The sequence below is a fragment of the Molossus molossus genome, unplaced genomic scaffold (genome assembly GCF_014108415.1).
Source record: "Molossus molossus isolate mMolMol1 unplaced genomic scaffold, mMolMol1.p scaffold_m16_p_7, whole genome shotgun sequence".
Lineage (NCBI taxonomy): Eukaryota > Metazoa > Chordata > Mammalia > Chiroptera > Molossidae > Molossus > Molossus molossus.
This window is the reverse complement of record NW_023425401.1, coordinates 97,264,065-97,282,714: the sequence shown is the minus strand read 5'-3', so window position 1 is coordinate 97,282,714 and position 18,650 is coordinate 97,264,065. Positions and strand designations below refer to the sequence as shown.

Sequence of the window (18,650 nt, the reverse complement as noted above, 5' to 3'; positions counted from 1 at the left end):
TATTCCTTTTGATTGCTGAATAATATTCCATTGTAGGGATATACCACATTTCATTCATACAATCACCGGTTGACGGGCATTTGGGCTGCTTCCACATTTTGACTACTATGAATAACACTGCTATGAAGTTTTGTGTAAAAATTTATGTGTGAATGTATGTTTTCAATTCTCTTAGGTATTCTTCTGGATTGAACTATATCTACCCCCATCCCCCCAAAATATGTTGAAGTCCTAACCTCTGATACCTCAGAAAGTGATCTTATTTGGAAATAGGGTCTTTAAAAAGGTAACCAAGTTAAAATGAGGTCATTGGGGTAGGCACTAGTCCAATGTTATTGATGTCCTTATAAAAAGGGGAAATTTGTGCTCGGCCAGTGTGGCTCAGTGGTTGAGCGTCGACCCATGCACCAAGATGTCACCATTTTGATTCCTGGTCAGGGCACATGCCCAGGTTGTGGGCCCAATCCCCGGTGGGGGGCATGCAGGAGGCGGCCAATCGATGTTCTCTCTCATCGATGTTTCCATCTCCCCACTTCTCCCTTCCTTGCTCTCTAAAAATCAATAAAGAAAAAAAAAATTTTTTTAATAAAAAGAGGAAATCTGGGCAAGAAACAGAGATACACACAGGGAGAATGCCAAGTGAAGACAAAGTTGCAGGGACAGATCTACAAACCAAGGAAGGACTCAAAGATTTCCGGCAAATACCAGAAGCTACAAGAGGCAAGAAAGGGTTCTCTTCCAAAGCCACTAGAAGAGAGAAAGACCCTGCCAATAGCTTTATTTAGGACTTCTAGGCCCCCAAACTGTGAGAAAATGTCTCCCAGTTTTTGGTATTTTGTTACAGTAGCACTAGGAAACTAATGCAGACACATACCTAGGAGTGGAATTGCTGTATCATATGGTAACTCTATATCTAACCTGTCGAAGAACTGCCAGATTGTTTTCCAAAGCAGTTATTGCATTTGATTGTTTGCTAATAAATTATTAATGGATTCAAAACCTCTCCCAAATATAGAAAGTAAACGTTTCTGCGAGTAACCTTGCCTTCCACCGGTGATTCTCCCTCCCTTCCCACCGTGGTGACAGTCTTCTTTGCCACCGTTTGTTAAACCATCCTATTTCCTTCCAAAAAAAGAACAGTAACAAATAGTTCAACCATCAGTGCATTAACAGGAAGGGGTGCTAGAAGGAGCTATGGGTGGGCTATAGAACAATCTGAAAGACATCTAAACCTGAAGACAGGAGAGATGATAACAAACGGCAGGAGACTGTCTCTAAAGGGAGGATTTTCCCAGCTAAGACAGGGAAGCAAAGAGGACCCTGAAGGAGATAACACTTTTTTAGGAAAGGGTGTCTGGCCACAAAGAGAGAGAAGTTCCATCTCTGAACAAAAGATACCGGCAAGTGAGAAAGATGACATCTTCTGGAAAAAGCTTTGAAATTCTGAATTTCAGTCTGTTGTTGTCCTAAGATGAGACTCAACTCTTCTTCAAACAATGAAGTACTATAGTCCAATAATGATGAAGCTATATATCACTTCAATCTGACTATTTTGAACAAGGAAGAATAGAACCCTTTATATAGTTGAGTAAATTAAGATATATACACACATACACCCACAAACAGATCGAGCGCCATGTCTAGCCAGTAAAGTTTTTAATAGCCAATAAAGTCTGTAGATCTTAGATTTCTGCACAACTAATGGATGCAGGTATACAAGTAATGATTTGGCTGTTGGCCATGTTATAAAAATTAGGGCTAAAAAAACACATGCTAAAAAGTTTACAGTAAAATCTCATAAAGATCACTTTATTTTGTTACCAATCCCCTATTCTCACTACTTCACATAGGAGGTTAAACCTTTCCTTTTTTTATCCTCCTCACCCAAAGACATTTTTCCATTTTTTGTACAGGGAGAGAAAGAGAGAGAGAGGGAAACATCGATGTGAAAGGGACACACTGAGTGGCTGCCACCCACACGACCAACCAGGGCCGGGGACAAAGTGCAACCGAGGTACGTGCCCTTAGCGGGAACCGAACCCGGGTCTCTCCGGACCGCAGGTGGACGCTCTAACCGCTAAGCCAAACCGGCCAGGGCTAAACCTTTCCTTTTTCACAGCCCCAGACAGAAAAGCAAAGCAGAGCGGGAAAGGAACGTTCGTGAAGTGCATTCTAACATCAGTAAGGTAACTGCTGACAGTGACGACAGACAGGAAACCACCAGACAAAGCTGACCACTCAAAAAGCACTCCCGGCTGGGATTATTTACTGAAGGGTTTGTGGGGATGCGAAATGCCCTGGAAATGTCACAGTGCGATCACTGACGCCCAAATCTGGTGAGCTCGAGTCCTCAAAAGAGTTCACTTCGTTCCTGTTACTTAGGAGACAGGTAACATTACAGCCCATTTTACAGTACATTTAGCATACAAATCAAACAGTATGGAGGCTACTGACAATAAGCCATCATTTTATCCCCACCCCCTTCTCCCAAAATTTCTCCCAATCAAAGACTAAGTCTGGTCTGGAAAGAGAGGACTAGAGCAAAAGAATTGTTCAAGACACCTAGTTCTGAAAACACGGCAATAATTGTTTAAAGTTGGAAAAACGTGAGCAAAACTGAAGTCTAGCTCATTTTACTTCTCTTAGAAGCAGCATATGGATAAACTGATTTTGAGTAACATTTCTACAGATATTCCTTCCCTTCCTAAGCTCCTTTTATCTTGCTACAACAAATCTACATAGTCCTTTAGTCCAGAGTTCTCCAAATGGAGAACCCCAAGTAGCAGTATCAGCATCACCTGAAAATTTCTCAGAAATGCCACTTCTTGGGTTGGGACCCCGGGCCTACAGGTTCAGAAACTCCAAGGGCGAGGCCAGCAATATGGGGTAGACCAAGCACCCCTCCAGGTGATTCTGATGCTTGCTCAAGTTTGAGAGCCACTGCTCCAGACAATATGGGTAGAAAAGGCAGAGAATTTTTGATTTATAGGACAGAATGATTCTTAAAAGACTGAAGTGACCAAAGAGAATAGGGAAGGAAAGTCTAGTATGTGAACTGTGCATTATTAGCTTAGGAACCATATCCTTTCTAGATTAAGGCCCAAGGATGACATTAGCAACCTCTAATAAGTAGTAGCAGAAAGACGGTACCTTCCAGATGTTTCAGGAGTGCCCTACTGCTATTTCCATGAGCAGATATCAGAATGGTTTTGCCACTTAACACCTCAGGAGCAATCCTTTCGTTCCAAAAGGGAAGGAGTCTCTCCAGAACATCCTTTAGACTTTCGGACCGTGGCAGTTGATCCACAGGTACATCACACACTTTATACCTCCGGTCGTTGTAGATTTCATGGTAGTAAGGATGAGATTCCTCGATGGGAGGCGGGGTCACATTGTAGCTTCTTCTCCAGAGCCTCACTTGCTCTTCGCCATGATTCAAAGCCATCTTCTCCCTATTGAGACCGATCAAGGCTCCGTAGTGACGCTCATTCAGACGCCAAGAGCTTTCGACAGGAACCCACTCCTGCCCCAGCTCTTCCAGGATCAGCCAGGCTGTGTGGATGGACCGATTAAGGATGGACGTGAACACCAGATCAAACTCAAAGTTGAGTGCTTTGAGCTGCTTCCCACAGTTCCGAGCTTCCTCCAGCCCGTCACTGTTAAGTTTCTGATCTACCCAGCTACAAAAACGATTCTCTTTGTTCCAAGCACCCTCCCCATGTCTTAAGATAATCAGTTTGTACTTGGACATACTGATGGCTGAGCTTCCCCTGTGCCTTCAAATGGGCAAATGTTCAATGACAGGAATACATCTAGAAAGAGAAGAAACAAAAAGCGTAAGTTACATCCTCCACTCAGCTGACTCGTGGGAGAGGAAGCACAACCTCACAACAGCCAGTGTCTGAGATAAACGAGGAGGATTCCTTAGAACAGTCTTGATATCAGACATCTGGCAACTCGTACACTGTGGCACACACAGGCATATTTTACAGATAATTAATTACAGGGAACGCAGTTGACTTAAATTTTCTGATGGCTAGATAGTATGTTAATTGCGTGATCTACAACAATCAGAACACTCCATTCTAATGGCAGGCTGCATTTTTGCCAGATGAAAGGCAGTTTATTTACAGAAGAGAGGATGTACCAGGATGAGGTGTAGACGTCTACAAAGATGACTAGTAGCTGACTCTAGATTGAAAGCAAACTTCTCTCTTTGTTTTTCCTCTGGTGGAAAAAGAATATTTACCAGTCTCACCTGACTGAAGACGTTATTAAACATGTTAATTCAATGAACCACTGCATTTGTCTGGTATATAAACCACTGACTGGGTGGCAACTAGCTCTTCAATGCCGTAGCTTATACCACATCCAAGAAAATCTAAGGTTCAACATCCAAACAACATTAAAAAGTGATTTAAAGCGATATTCATACCAAACATGGTACTCACCTAAATAATCTCCCACCTGCCTCAAGATAGAGCTGTTGGCAGGAATAAATCCGGATGCAAAACAAGCTATCAAATGGAAGCAGCAGAGAAATACCGGCTGTAGGAACAGATTAACAGGAGCAGGTCTGGAGGAGGGAGAGGAAGCTCAGTGATAAGGAGTCCCTGCCTCCTCCTCCCAACCCTTCAGCTCTCCTACGCACACCGGCCACATCTCAGCAGAAGAATCTAGTCAAGGGGAACAGGCAACCAACAAGTGTTCGACTTGCTAAATTAAGCTGCTGACCTGAAGACCTGCTGGGCCTACGTGTCCCCCAGAGAATGGGTTGCCTGGCTGCGTCAGCCTGCCTTCCTTCGCCTTGCAGCGGACTATCTCGCTGCCCAGTGCCACTGGGTTGACGTGCCCAGCACTCTCCACCCCCACCCAGCGTTTTCCACACTGGGGAGCAAAGATTATACGAACGTCGGACCTGGTCTTCTGCCATTCTTGGCAACTTCTGTTAACTGGAGATTTTCTGTCCCACTTAAACTGGGCTCCAGCCAGTTATACAACCATCAGGGACAAAGTTAATTGGGATCTAGATCTAGTTTCTTCCTTTCTAATTCCTACAGACTCTGAAGGTGGGAAAAGAAGACTTCAGGGAAAGACACAGAGGGCCCGAGGAAGGCAGCAGACGAGTGATGTGCCCCGCAGTTAGGGTCATGAGTTCCCTTCTGGTCCGGCGCCGGGGTTGAAGTTGTAGTGCATGGGGAGCCGGGAGAAAAGCATGAGGTCCCTGGAAGAGTCCGAGCTCTGGGCTCAGCGGAAGGCCCCTCACTGCGTTTCCGGAGGAGGGAGAGTGATACCTCCACCCTCAGCCCAGAGGGCCATCAGGGTGCCAGAACAGAGCAGTATTCGGCCAGGTGATTACTGGTACCCAGAAGCAGAATAATCATGAAGCTAATGAAGCTTAAACTTCAGGTACTCTCTCTGGAACAAACTCCTTAAGGCACTGGGAGACCAAATAATAAATTCACATGAATGAACGGGTATGCACGTGTGTGTAATTTATAAAAGAAAGGTGTTTTTGTATTGTTTCTTTAAAGAGCCCCCAATCCACCAAGTAGTAGAAGCTTTAGATCCATCAGAAACTGGATTCCACCCCTCATAACATTTATTGTCTTGTTTTTTGGTGGTGGTGGAGGAGGGGGATGGAGAAAAGTGAAGCTAGCAACTGTTCCTCTGCCTCAGCCCTTGCTTTGTTTTGCCAAACAAGAAGCTTCCTGGAGCTAATGAGCTCTTTTCCCTTCAGATGAAGAAGGATATGATGGACACATTTTGTAGGCAGAAGCATTTCTCCATCAGCTTTTGGTTATGATCTCTACCAAAGGAACAAAAAAAAAAAAAAGAGGAGCAATAACATCAGGAACACTCAGTCACCTACCACCAAGCCTTGCAGTATTTTAATCTCCTGCATTTGCTTACTTTGTTTAAGGAATAAAACACTTTCTGTCCCCCCCCGCCCCTCAGAGAAACAGGACTACAACCACAGACTATACAAATACAGCCCCTCCCCTCACTCTGGTGTACAGGGGTGAATACAGAGTAAGATCCCAAGCTAGTGCATCTATCTCAGGGAAACAAAAAGTCCTCTAACCTCTCTCCTCCTTGCTGCCCTCAACTACCTTTGCCCACTTCATTAATGCTAAATATTTACAAAGGAGCAGTTGAGGTTTGAAGTTGGCGATCTTTAACATTCTAATCACCATGGGAGCTGGTATAGCCAGTGTTCACCAACACAGACACAACACTAGGCAGTGTGATTTAAAGTTGCAGGCACGACCTGCAAACGCACACGTGCCAGTGGCCGGACACACGTGTGAAGAGCTGTGAGCGGGCTCGGGGGTGGCGGGGGCGGTGAGCTGCCAGGAACACGCTTCCCTGATGGAAGCCACTCCTGTGTGAATGGACGAAGCTTCTGTACAGCCTGGTCTCGCTGAACTGAGGGCGCCATTCTTAGAACTTTCCTGAAGAACTAAAAGGAGATGGACTGCTGAAACAAAGACCAGCGAGGATGCAAGACTTGAGAGTCAGACCATAGAAGGATTCATTTTGTTTTCAGCATAAATAAAGGTCTTTAAAAAAATTAAAATGATCATTTCTGCTCCTAGAAGTTTACATAGAAAATAAAAGGAGCCCTGGCCAGTTTGGCTCAGCGGTTAGAGCATCGGTCTGCGGTCCAGGAGACCCGGGTTTGGTTCCCGTGAAGGGCATGTACCCTGGTTGCAGTTTGTCCAGCCCTGGTTGGGTTGTGTGGGTGGCAGCCACTCGATGTGTCCCTTTCACGTCGATGTTTCTCTCTCTCTCTTCCTCTCTCTCCCTCCTGCTCTATCTGAACAAAAAATAGAAAAATGTCCTTGGGTGAGGATAAAAAAGAAAATTTAAAAAAATAAAAGGAGCCCAGCCGGTGTGGCTCAGTGGTTGAGTGTTGACCTAGGCACCAAGAGGTCGCCAGTTTGACTCCTAGTCAGGGCACAGGCCCAGGTTGTGGGCCCGATCCCCAGTGGGGGGCATGCAGGAGGCAGCCAATCGATGTCCTCTCTCATCGACGTTTCTCTCTCTCTCTCTCTCTTCCTCTCTCTCTAAAAACAATAAAGAAAAAAATAAAATAAAATAAAGTACAAGGAATGGCTACTACCTAGCTCCAGTCCATTTCCCTGTGAGACTGAAGAACTGGGGTTCCTGGACCTTCCAATTGTCAAAAACCCTGTAAATGTGCATTTTCATGTGATATCTGATATAAATACTAGTGACTCGTTTGAATACATTTTTAAAATGTGAGCTAAAACATCTGCAGGCTACATCGGGTCTGCTAGTGTACGGCCTGTGACTTAAAGGGAAATGTCCTCCTGGCCACAGATGACCGAGGAGAACACCATCCCCAGGAAACAGGTCCCAAGCCTCCAGGCTCTAACCCAAGCTTCCCATTGTCCAATAATACACTCTTTCAAAGGACAGACCCTCTGCTCCTCATACGTGCTCGGCCTCCTTGTTCCTGGCCCTCCTTCACCAAACCCTTTGCCATTGCCCTGCAGAGTCCCAGCTCTATAATCAAAGTCCCCCTCAGCTTTGGACTCTTCCTGGAACGCTTCCCTCAGCTCCGAGACGCAACCAAGCTGAAAACGAGCTGAATGCAAACTATCTCCCTGTTGTCCGCCTCTCTCTGTAGTGGCGGGTATTTGGGCCTCCTATCCTGGGGCAGGAACAGGGGCAGGTGATGGGCAGGCAGGGTCCTGCTCCCTCCCCATGGTATTTCCCAACCAAATACCTCCACCCCACCATCTTTTTTTTGTTGTTGTTGTTGGGGAGGGAGGCTTTGCTTCTGAGAGCCTTGCTCTATCCAGCTATAGCTCTCTTGCCCTCATTTATTAACTGCCAACTTCCTGAAAACTGAGCACCCCATTTAAAACCCTCAATTACTTCCTGTTGACCTGAGGATACCGTTCAAAATAGTTACTGTGACCTGCAAGGCTTTGGTTTTCTTTTATTTCCTTGAGCATGTCATGTTCCTTCTGGCCCCAAGACCTCTGCACATGCTGCACAGAACCCTCGCCCAGACCGTCTCTGCCCCCCTCCTTTCACTTTGGTCCCACGCTAATGTCTAGTCATCCTTTGGACCAGCTGTGCCCAGTCAAAACATACTGCAAGCTACATGTGTTCTAAAGCCATACTTAAAGTTAAAAAGAAATAGATGAAAGTAATTTTAATAAGATATTTATTTAACACTATAGGTTCAATATATTTTCTTTTTTTTTTTTATCCTCACCCGAGGACATTTTTCCATATTTTGTTCAGATAGAGTGGGAGGGGGAGAGAGAGAGAGAAACATCGATGTGAAAGGGACACATCGAGTGGTTGCCACCCGCACAACCCAACCTCAGCTGGGGACAAACTGCAACCGAGGTACGTGCCCTTAGCGGGAACCGAACCCGGGTCTCTCCGTACCGCAGGCCGACGCTCTAACCGCTGAGCCAAACCGGCCAGGACTAGGTTCAATATATTTTCATTCCAACATATGATCTATATAAAATTCTTTTTTTTTTTTAAATCCTTACCTGAGGATATATTTTTTTATTGATTTTAGAGAGAGAGAAGAATGGAAAGAGAGAGACAAAACCATCAGTGTGAGAGAGAAACATTGATCAGAGGTCTCCCGTACATGTCCCAACTGGGAAGTGAACCTGCAACGTAGGTTATGTGCCCTGACCGGGACTCAAACCCACAACCCTTTGGTGTATGGACAATGCTCCAACTCACTGAGCCACCTGGCCAGGGCATATGTGAAATTCTTAATGAGGTAGTTTACATTCTTCTGTTCATAGTGTTTGAAAGCTGGTGTGTATTTCATTCTAAAGCACATCTCAATTTGGACTCACCACGTTCCAAGGACTCCACAGCCACATGTGACCAGTGGCTACTGTACTGAACTGTGCAGCTTTGGAGCTCGGCTTAAGTGTTACTTTCTATAGGCCAGTGGTTCTCAAACCGTAATGTGCACGAGAATCACCAGCAGAACTGGTTTCAAGTGGGCGGCTGGGCACCCCTCTTGCAGAGCAGGTCTGGGGGTGGGCCTGACATCGGCTGCCGGGCGATACTGATACTGCTGGTCTGAGGACTGTGCTCTGAGGTCCTCTGCTCTAGGCAGACTTCTGTGCCCTGCCTTCTCACCCCTGGGAAGTGGTCAGGCCCGCCTGGCATGCACTCCTACAGCACCCTGCTCTACAACACTGGCTGCCGTTGTGATGGGTCACTTGTGACCTGTTACTTTTCAGCGTCTATGTGCTGGTTGGACTGCAAGCTGTTTCCCCGCTGGCCTGACTCATTGCCGTACTCCTAGAACCCAGCATGCCACTTGACACATACCTCGGTGCTTAGTAGGTGGGTTGACGGACTCGGAGTCAGTTAAACAGAAATGATTATATTGTGCTAATGAGGCTGAGGCTTGACAGTTTTAGTGGTAACTGCCAAAGTAAAAACAGCCGTTGGCAGGCCTGAGATGTTAGAAAGCTTTAACTCAAGGCTCGCAGCGTATTTAATGGCAAAGCCAGAGCCAAGAATAACCGTCCATTATATTTTTGTAGACTTTACAGTTTAGTATGTTCATGAATGGCCATAATCCACGGAGAAAGAAAGACTCCAATTAACTTGTTCCAAAACGTACAGCACTAAGTGGTAAATTTAGGTCTTCTTTCCCCCAATCCCTGAGCTCGTCCGACCTCACTGCTGAAGACTTGAGTCCTGGTTTGAGGACCTAGGCTCACTTGGCTTCATTTCACAGGAACATCTCCAGTCACGACTTGTCTTTCCAAAGTCAGGCAGCATTTTATGAAATGAATACAAACACCGGGACTGGCCGTAAAGAAGAGCCCAGCCCTGGCCGGTATGGCTCAGCGGTTAGAGCATTGGCCTGCGGTCCTGAGAGACCCGGGTTCGGTTCCCGCTAAGGGCGCATACCTCGGTTGCAGTTTGTCCCCGGCCCTGGTCGGTTGTGCGGGTGGCAGCCACTCGATGTGTCCCTTTCACGTCGATGTTTCTCTCTCTCTCTGTTCCTCTCTCTCCCTCCCACTCTACCTGAACAAAAAATGGAAAAATGTCCTCCGGTGAGGATTAAAAACAAAAACAAAAAAAAAAAGAAGAGCCCAGCTCATGACTGTTGTTGAGAAAACTCTCAAGGCACAAAGTTGAGTTGGGCAACAAGTCACCCAACCTAGAGATATCATACCACTCTCAAATAAAAAACTGTTCTTTTTTAAAAACAAGTTTTCTTTTTGGGAAAGCTCACCACCTTGGAGTTGGTTCTTAGGGTTCCTCATTAATCCCTAAGCAAGGGTTACCAACATTTGAAATAAGCATCCATTTTAGTTGAAGATTTACTTTATACCAAAAAAGGGCCACACAAGTCAGTGAATTCTTACCCCAGGCTTCCTTACTTTTATGTGACTGTGTCTCATCTTCCCGCCCCTTCTTCTTTGCTGTTTTTCCTTTCTTCTAGCCATTACTTTTTTTTAGTCCCCTGACACCTTAACTTGTACCTTTCCCACTCTACCAAAATGGTCTCTCAAAAAACTGCAGATCAGTTATTTTTTACTAAGTGGAGACCATCTTCTCTCGGGACTCACACTCTGAAGCTGACTACTTCCATCAAGGAAAAAAAATTAGGATTTCAGCACTGTACTTCCCCAGTTCTTCTACTGTTATGTCCTGGTCTTAGGTCTCTGTATTTTCCTACCCACCAGTAACAATACCATGAGGATGAAGATATCCTATGATGTCATAGCAGCTAACATTCATGGAGTGCATACTATGTGCTTGGGACTGTTTGAATCCTCAACCACTGTTCTGTGGAGGAGGTACTGTGATTGGTCCCAGTTTACAGATGCAGAAACTTAGGAGGAGAGGTTAACTTGCTCAAGGGACACAGACTGCAACTGGCAGAGCTGGAGTTCAGGCCCAGGCAGGCTGGACCCCGAAGCCTTGAAGCACTCTGCTACATTGCCACAGTGGCCCCCAAGGCTCTGTCCTCAGTCCTTGGAAACCCAACTCTCCTCACTACTTAATCACATTAAAATGGATGATTTGGCTCAACAGTTAGAGTAGCAGCCTGTGGACTCAAGAGTCACAGGTCCGATTCCCCATCAAGGGCATGTACCTTAGTTGTGGGTTCAATCCCTGGCCGGGTCATATGGGAGATAACCAGTCGATGTGCCTCTCTCACATCGCTCTCTCCCCCCTCCCTTTCTCCCACTCTATCTGAAAAAAAACAAACAAAAAAAACAGAAAAATATCCTCAGGTGAGGATTAAAATTAAAAAAAAAAAATGGATGATTTAGAAATTGACCACCCCAAATACTCATCAGTCTCCCTAATCTGGTTAATTAGTTCATTTTTCACATATGTGTTGCAAAACCCATTTGAGCATGACACAATGCTAGGCCTGTGAGGAATATAGAAACCAACATGGATTTCATATTCAAGGAACTGGTGACGCGCGCACGCACACGTGTGTGTGTGTGTGTGTGTGTGTGTGTGTGTGTGTGTTACTAAAGCAGAAAGTAATCCACATCATGAGACAACACTCCATTCATAAGGGAGGTGAAAAAAACAGAGATTATTTCTGAATAAGGCTTCATGGACATGGCCCTATTTAAACTGGATTGGGAAAGATGTTTAAGATTCATATTTATGGAAAAAGGAAAACGGAACTGTTCTCTAGCCTAAGAGAACAGTAGGTAGAGGCAAGGGAACAGATGCATATGGAAAATGGTGACCCATTCAAACTGACTGGAGACCAGGCAGGGTAACCCTACATCCAGGCTTGCCTAGAGCAATCTTGCTTTAGGCCCATTTCCTCAGCATAATTACTATCGAGGCCCCTTTCACACGTGACTGTTCCATTTGGAAAATTATACGATCACCCTAAGTATAGGGTATAAGACGGAAGTAGGAGACTAGCCTAGAAAGATAAGACTGACTAATGACTGCAGCAGGGCGTGTGCCAAAGGATGTAGGTTCTTCTATAAATACTGGGACATCGTTAAAGGTTTAATACTGTGTATTTCAGGAGACTCGGGCAGCATTCACAAACACAGTTTGATATGGGACAAAACAGGGATACGAATACTTGTGAGGATTTTGCAGTTATTCTGGGAACGTACAATGAAGACCTGCACTGAAATGATGGCCGCTGAAACGGGATGGAGATGAAGGTGAAACACATGACAGCCCAGCTCACGTGCTGGCAGCTCTTTCTGTAAAAGGGCAAATGGTAATGTTTTAAGGTCTGTTGTGCCATAGGGTACTACACTCTGCCATCGTAGCTGAACGCAGCCGCCGACAGCACAGAGCTGAATAAACGAGGCTGTGCTCCAATACAATTTTATGTATGAGCACTGACTTTAATATAATTTTCATGCACACGAACCATTGCTATTCTTTGATTTACTTCAACCGTTAAAAACCCACTCACTGCTTGTGGACTGTACGAGAGCAGGAAGTGAGCCAGAAGACCTTAATTTGCCAATACCTGGCCTGGCAGGATACCATACCCTGATCTACTAACCACAGCACCATTTTGAAGCTTTAAGCATCCTGTCACAGAATAATCCCAACATCATTATATCACCTGATTTTATTCTTGGCCAGAACAGCAAGTACCTTGAGTAATGGAATCCCATTCATAATTGTATTCGTTCCTCCCAGAATATAACACTGAGAACATTTTAAATCAGTCTGAGTAGTTTACTTTTGTTTAATTGGATTATTTAATAAAGGGTTAAAGAAAACACTATAAAGAAAAATTATTCATCTTGTTCACCAACTTCAAAAAGGCAATCTGTCATTTTGACAAGCTTTACCTCTATTAGACATCTTTGTAAATTGCCATGGTGCCTCGCACTTCAAATGAACGTATATTTGCCCAAGAATAGGCGCTCTGAAATTGCATTGCCAATAAGGAAACAGATAGGCAATTCAAAAGAAACACACTTTGCAAGTGACTTACATTTTCAAATACCCTTCGAGATATATATATCATCTAAATTGACTATAAAGAAAAAATACTTTCCATAAATGCCACCTTGAAACTGAAGTTATGTTTCAAAATTAGCATGCTTTTGACAAGGCAGAGATGAAAAGGGCAGGTAGATAAGGGACTGGTGCACACACAAGGCAATGCCTTTACCCAGGTTACTTCTACATTATCTCCAGAATCTCCAGGTAGTTTCAATAAATGCAGCATAACAATCTTGCTGCTGCCTCCTGCTCCCGCCCCTTATTAAACCAGATAATTTCACATACCTCCTCCATCCCCACCTTAACTGAGGCTTGTCCTGTCACCCAAACTAATGTTCCTAGGACACTGCGTCCTCCCTTACTCAGGTGTTTGACGCATAATGCCTAATACACTAGTAGGGCAACTCATGAACAGGTGGGTAAAATTACAGGATAAAGACCAGCCCCAAACTAAGTTTGCTTTCCACTTTGGTTCCAACAATTAAATAAGAAGTGTGATCAATGATAGAATGTTGAAGTAACAGAAAATAAGGGATACAGAGCAAGAGTTGCTTTGATCCAAAGCTTACCCTTAAATATTAACCATTCAAATACAACTGTAAACCACTCAAGATGTTTTCCCTGGTCCAAATCATCAATGCGTAACTCAATCGCCACTGCATTAGGAACCTAACTCTACAGAAGACAGGCTGGCTATATACTTGAGGATATAGAAAAAAAAAAAAAGAGAGAGGTTAACCATGTTTCTGATAAAGTAAAAAGGAACAGTTTTTAAGGAAAATGAAATCTGGAGCTCAGTTCCTTGGAGTCTTAACAAAATATGCCTTCCTCCAAATCAAGCCCAATATTAACAATTCAAACATGACTACCCAAAAGTACCTAGTGTAACCACCATCTACTGCTTTTCCTAGAGCTTTAGAGTAACTTTGCCATTTGTATTTGCATTATAAGAACACCTGTTTACCTGGAGCACCAACTATCACTTCCAGGTGTTTTCTAGGCACTATTATTACCCTACCATTCTCCAACTTTACATCTACTGACAGACAACCCTGACAGATCACTTGGCACAGAGGGAACAAACCATAGCAGGTAGACCTCTATTCACAGGGAAGAGATATGTATACGTAATGAGATGTGTGCTTGCCTGGGCACATTGCTTGTCCCAGGCTGCATGGCATCACCAATGTGCACAGCTCCCACTCACAACACCTCCTTCCTATCTCTGGTTACTTATTTCCCCGGTGTAGTAGCTTTTGTCAACACAGTCTATTTCCACCAAATCCCAAAAGTATGAGGTCAAGAAACCTGGATATCCGTCCCAGCTTTGCTCTTTACTGACAGTGTGACCTTGACCGAGTTATTTAAATTCTCTGGACTTCAAGGTCCTTATCCATAAAGATGAAGATAATGAAATTACTGTTTTCAAGGGGCTATTAGGAAGACTAAATGAGATGACAGTGAAGCACTCTACCCAAAAGTGAGAAGTGTTCTTGGGTTGAATGGAGCACACCTGAGTTAACTTGTGAAGCCTGGGAGAGACCTCAGGCCCCTGAAGGTGATCCTACTTTGCTGATGGCATGAAGCAAAAGCTGGAAAATGAGGGTAGGTAAAGAGAAAAAGTTAAATTAGGCAGTAAAAGGAAGAATGAAATCAAATCGTGTGTGTGTGGGGGGGGGGGGGTTGGCGAAGGGGTGGAGGGGGTAGTAAAGTTGATGGTAAGATACAGTTCCAAAAGCATACCAAATATTAAGCAATATTCTATAATCCAAATGCTTTAATGAGGTGGCTAACATTTAATTTACATTTTATAAAGTATCTGTCTTCCACATTTGCGGCTGAGTTACAGTGAAAGAGTTTTATTAAGCAATTCTTTTGGTCCCATTTCTCCATATAAACACTCCCTCCACCAGATTTCATTCCAAGGATGTTCAAAAGACCCATCAGTTCAAACATTTGGGTGTCCTCTGTTCTCTGGGCACCAGACACACAAAGAGAAGGCATGGCTGAATTCAGATGTTATCAGTCATTATTTAAAATGAAGGGTGCCTCTTAATTTCAAACAACTGTAGGAAGCAAAAATGGAAGAGAGACAGAAAGATCTACCCAGACGCTAACAGTGGTTGCCTCTGGGTGACGGAATAAAACAAAAATGACATTTTTCTACTACATTATACCTCCGTACAATGGTCGGTCTGTAAAATGACCAAAGTTTCTCCCATGAGAAATATGGACACGAGAACAAGTACTACCCTCACAGCTGGAAACTTTTATTTGCTAACAGATTGGTACGGAATTTACTGCAATGAGATTTTGTTTATATACTTGTGGTGGAAAATGTCTAATCATCTTCATTTTAAAACAGACCTTTAACACAGGCATGGACCTCAGAAATAATCTAAGGCAACATCTGCTTTTAAAAGATGCAAAAATTAAGAGTCAGAGAGTTGCAATGATTTGTTTAAGATCACACAAATAGCAACAGTTTCAAGACTGAAACCTAGGTGTCTAGACTTGCAACTCAGAGCTCCTTCCACTACACCATTTGTTTGAATTATGCTTCTCTAAACTCCACGACCATTTGAGGAGCATCTATGGTGTGAGGGCTACAAGAAAACAGAAATGGATAAAACCTGGTCCCTGGCCTCAGGGAAGTCAGTTTTAAAAGAAAAGACACATTGAGGTGCATTCGGCTTTCACTAAGGAAAGCCTTAGTAGCTAATGGTGAAAGAGAGTATTAGATTTTTTTCTCCAAATTCTGCATTCGTCAGTTAACATTCTGGTACCACTCACAAGCTATAAATCCTCCATAATTTGGAAGGGAGGTGGTTGGGGAATGGGAGTTAGCTAACAACCCATTACCCTTCAAAACTCAACTGTGAACTTTACTTCCCTTATGCATTTCCATTGCCCTTCTGGAGTAATGCAGTGCCCCATACCTTTGAAAGGAGGAGAAATACACTTACTTTTTTATTTTTAGTGGTTCTAAGAACCTGTGATTTGGCTCCAGATTTGAGCGCTACGTGAAACCACTGGAGGTATTCACCTCCTTCTTCTTTCATGCCATTCAGGTTCTTTCTGTCTACTTGGACTTTGAGGGCCAGGTCTGCCATCGCCCCAAATATAGTGGCATGGCCCCCAAGACACTCGGCTTCCTTCCAGGAGCCCTACCAGAGAAGGGGCTCTGCCAGGCGTCCAGGAGAGGTGATCATCCCTCCCTTCGACTCCTGCTTATTCTCGTCGTCCAGACACCACTACCGAGGCGAGTCCTCCCGTCAGCTGACAGATCTGTGGCTCCCAGGCAGGCTCATTCGGAGAAAGGGACAGCAGAGAGGGACCTGGGCGATGCGTGCGGGTTGGCGCTTGTGGGACGGACCAGCGAGCGCCAGATTCAAAGACCGAGCCGGGGGAGTAAAGGTACTGGCCTCCTGCACGCCACAGCAAACCACCACAGCATTCAAAAATGGAAACGTTCTCAACAGCAATATTCTAAAACAAAACCACTCACCTGCAAAGAGGCCACCAGCAGCACCCGCTCGGCAGAGCCGCTGAGCAAGCAGCGCCGCCTAGGACTCATCACTGCGGCCGGCATCAACGCTCTTTTCTAGCCCGGGCGCCAAAGGGGCAGGTCCTAGCGCTCTGCCTATTGGAGGGTCTGGATGTCACTCAGTGACGGCCCCGCCTTATTCCCAGGAACAGGTCGTGGTCTTTTCCGTTTCCCAAATCCCTGGGGTAGAAAATGAAGCTCTGATTGGCTCGCTGCGGAGATGAGCATACGTCCAGACCAGTAAAAAGCTGGCTTCGACGCCGGTGGGCGGGCTTGAGTCTGGGGAAGTAGAAAAATAAAGCCGGGAGCGTCGACCCCAAAGGAAAAACCTCAGGCGCGGGGAGCTCTTGACTCGCTGAGGTGCTGGATTTCGCGTCATAATAAAAGTACCTGCCAGTGTAGAGAAGTGTCGGCGGAGTCTTGGAAGTGATGAGATGATGCCTTTTTTACTCTTGGGAGCGACTTCAACCCGGGATGAAGGTGGGCAGCCCTCGCGGAGGAAAGCTCCTGCTTTTCTCCTGGTTTTAAGTCTCAAACTGTGATGAAAACAGAAGCCTGCAAAGTGCCGGGTTTCTGGGCCGTAGCTCATCCGCACTTTCTCTTGGCGTTTTTATAGGGATTCCCCGTAGGCAAATCCCTGCCACTGTTTCGGTTGGGAGAGAAAATGGAATTTAATGGAATGCATTAAAGCTTATACACCAGATGAAGGGAGGATGGAGTGGGATGAAGAGGATTACATATTTGGAGGCCACAATAGCCGAACAAGAACAACCTGTAAAAATACCCGAAGCCTGTCACGAGGCCCTAGAAGTTTCTAAGAGGCTAGAACTAGCACAGCAGCCTTTGAAGCATAAATGTCAGAACTTTTTCTTTGAGTAGGTGAGAAAGAGAAGGAATGGTATGTTTGCTGGACCACGTGGGGAATTCCCTTTCTTGGTTTCTAGAAGCCGTCCTACCTAGTGTTCAGTGTCTTCTTTGGAGGATTTCCCAATTCATCCTCATGACAAGTCCGGGAGTTTTGTGACTGCCAAGCAGGTCCTCAGCATAATTCGACATAAACGCGAAAAGATAATCCTTCCACATTTTTAATTCTGTGGCAAACAATATGTGTTGAATTCATTGAGACCTCAGTGTTTGTAGTTAGTTCAGTATCCCATTTACCCTTGTTAGAGCATAACAATTCCTCCTGGGATCTAATAGATCAGAATTTAACTCCCCAGTGGAGAAGCAGCCTTCCTGTCTTGACTCTCAGGAATACAACTTCCAAATCCTGTACTCTTACCCACTTGCTCTTCCTTTTCTCCATGGTGGGTAGGGACTAAGTGAGGGGAAAGTTTTTCTACTGCAGAGATCTACAAAGCTCCCTAACTCAGAGTGCCCACCATCCATACTGTGGAGGGTAAAGACAGCCATTCACAAGTGCCTTAAAGCATTTCACATGTGGGGATACTTAACTCCGCACTTAAGGGCCCCTGCTCATTGGCTTTAGTGATACCCATGGAATGCTAGCTTGTCACCTAGAACATTAACAAAGTTAAACATCACCTGTCTTTTAGAATCTCATTGTACAGGTGAGGACTCTGAAGTGTAAGAAATTTATTCAGAATTACGTAGCTGGTTGGGGGCAGAACTGGGACAAGGACCCAAGGTTGCTAGCTCATAATTCTAGGAAAAATGCTTCCTCTTCTGCTGCTTCCCCTGCCTCTACCCCAAAAGCAGTAAATTTTTTAAAATCAAGATTGTGAAATTTAAAATTAACTTGCATTAAGACCAACCATGAGGAATTCGATTCTGCTATAGTAAGCAGTATAGATACTATGAAAATACCTCAGTGTCTCAGGTTCCTATTTTACTTCAAACAACTCTTGATGAAGTTCCACTTTGATCCAAACAAAAAATGAAAACACTGTAATGTAGTATAGCCGTGTTGTCTGGTTTTCTTTCTATTGTGTGTGTATATCAGAAAATCAATATTAACACATATTGTACTTTACAGATTAGGTAGCAGATTGTCTTATTTCAGGACCTAAATAAAATACTATTTTATGATAGCATGCATACCTGGCCAAAATATTTTCACAGCTACTTACACAGAATCCTTTTG

At 44.5% G+C, this 18,650-nt stretch overlaps 1 protein-coding gene across 3 annotated transcripts in view; it reads right to left on the bottom strand.

The window, feature by feature from the left end:
• Positions 1–16,644, bottom strand: part of BPGM (bisphosphoglycerate mutase) — a 31,910-nt gene extending 15,266 nt beyond the window's left edge. Inside the window, exons 1-2 of one of the 3 annotated variants that reach the window (XM_036246656.1) lie at positions 16,508–16,644; positions 3,151–3,812 (exon numbers count right to left, since the gene is read on the bottom strand). In XM_036246656.1, the coding sequence (XP_036102549.1) occupies positions 3,151–3,751 (601 nt within the window). In that variant the 5' untranslated portion in view covers positions 3,752–3,812; positions 16,508–16,644. Of the gene's footprint in view, positions 1–3,150; positions 3,813–4,258; positions 4,277–4,451; positions 4,577–16,507 lie in introns of those variants that run through there. The other 2 variants (XM_036246657.1, XM_036246659.1) reach the window with 2 other exon arrangements.
• Positions 16,645–18,650: the final 2,006 nt, after the last annotated feature.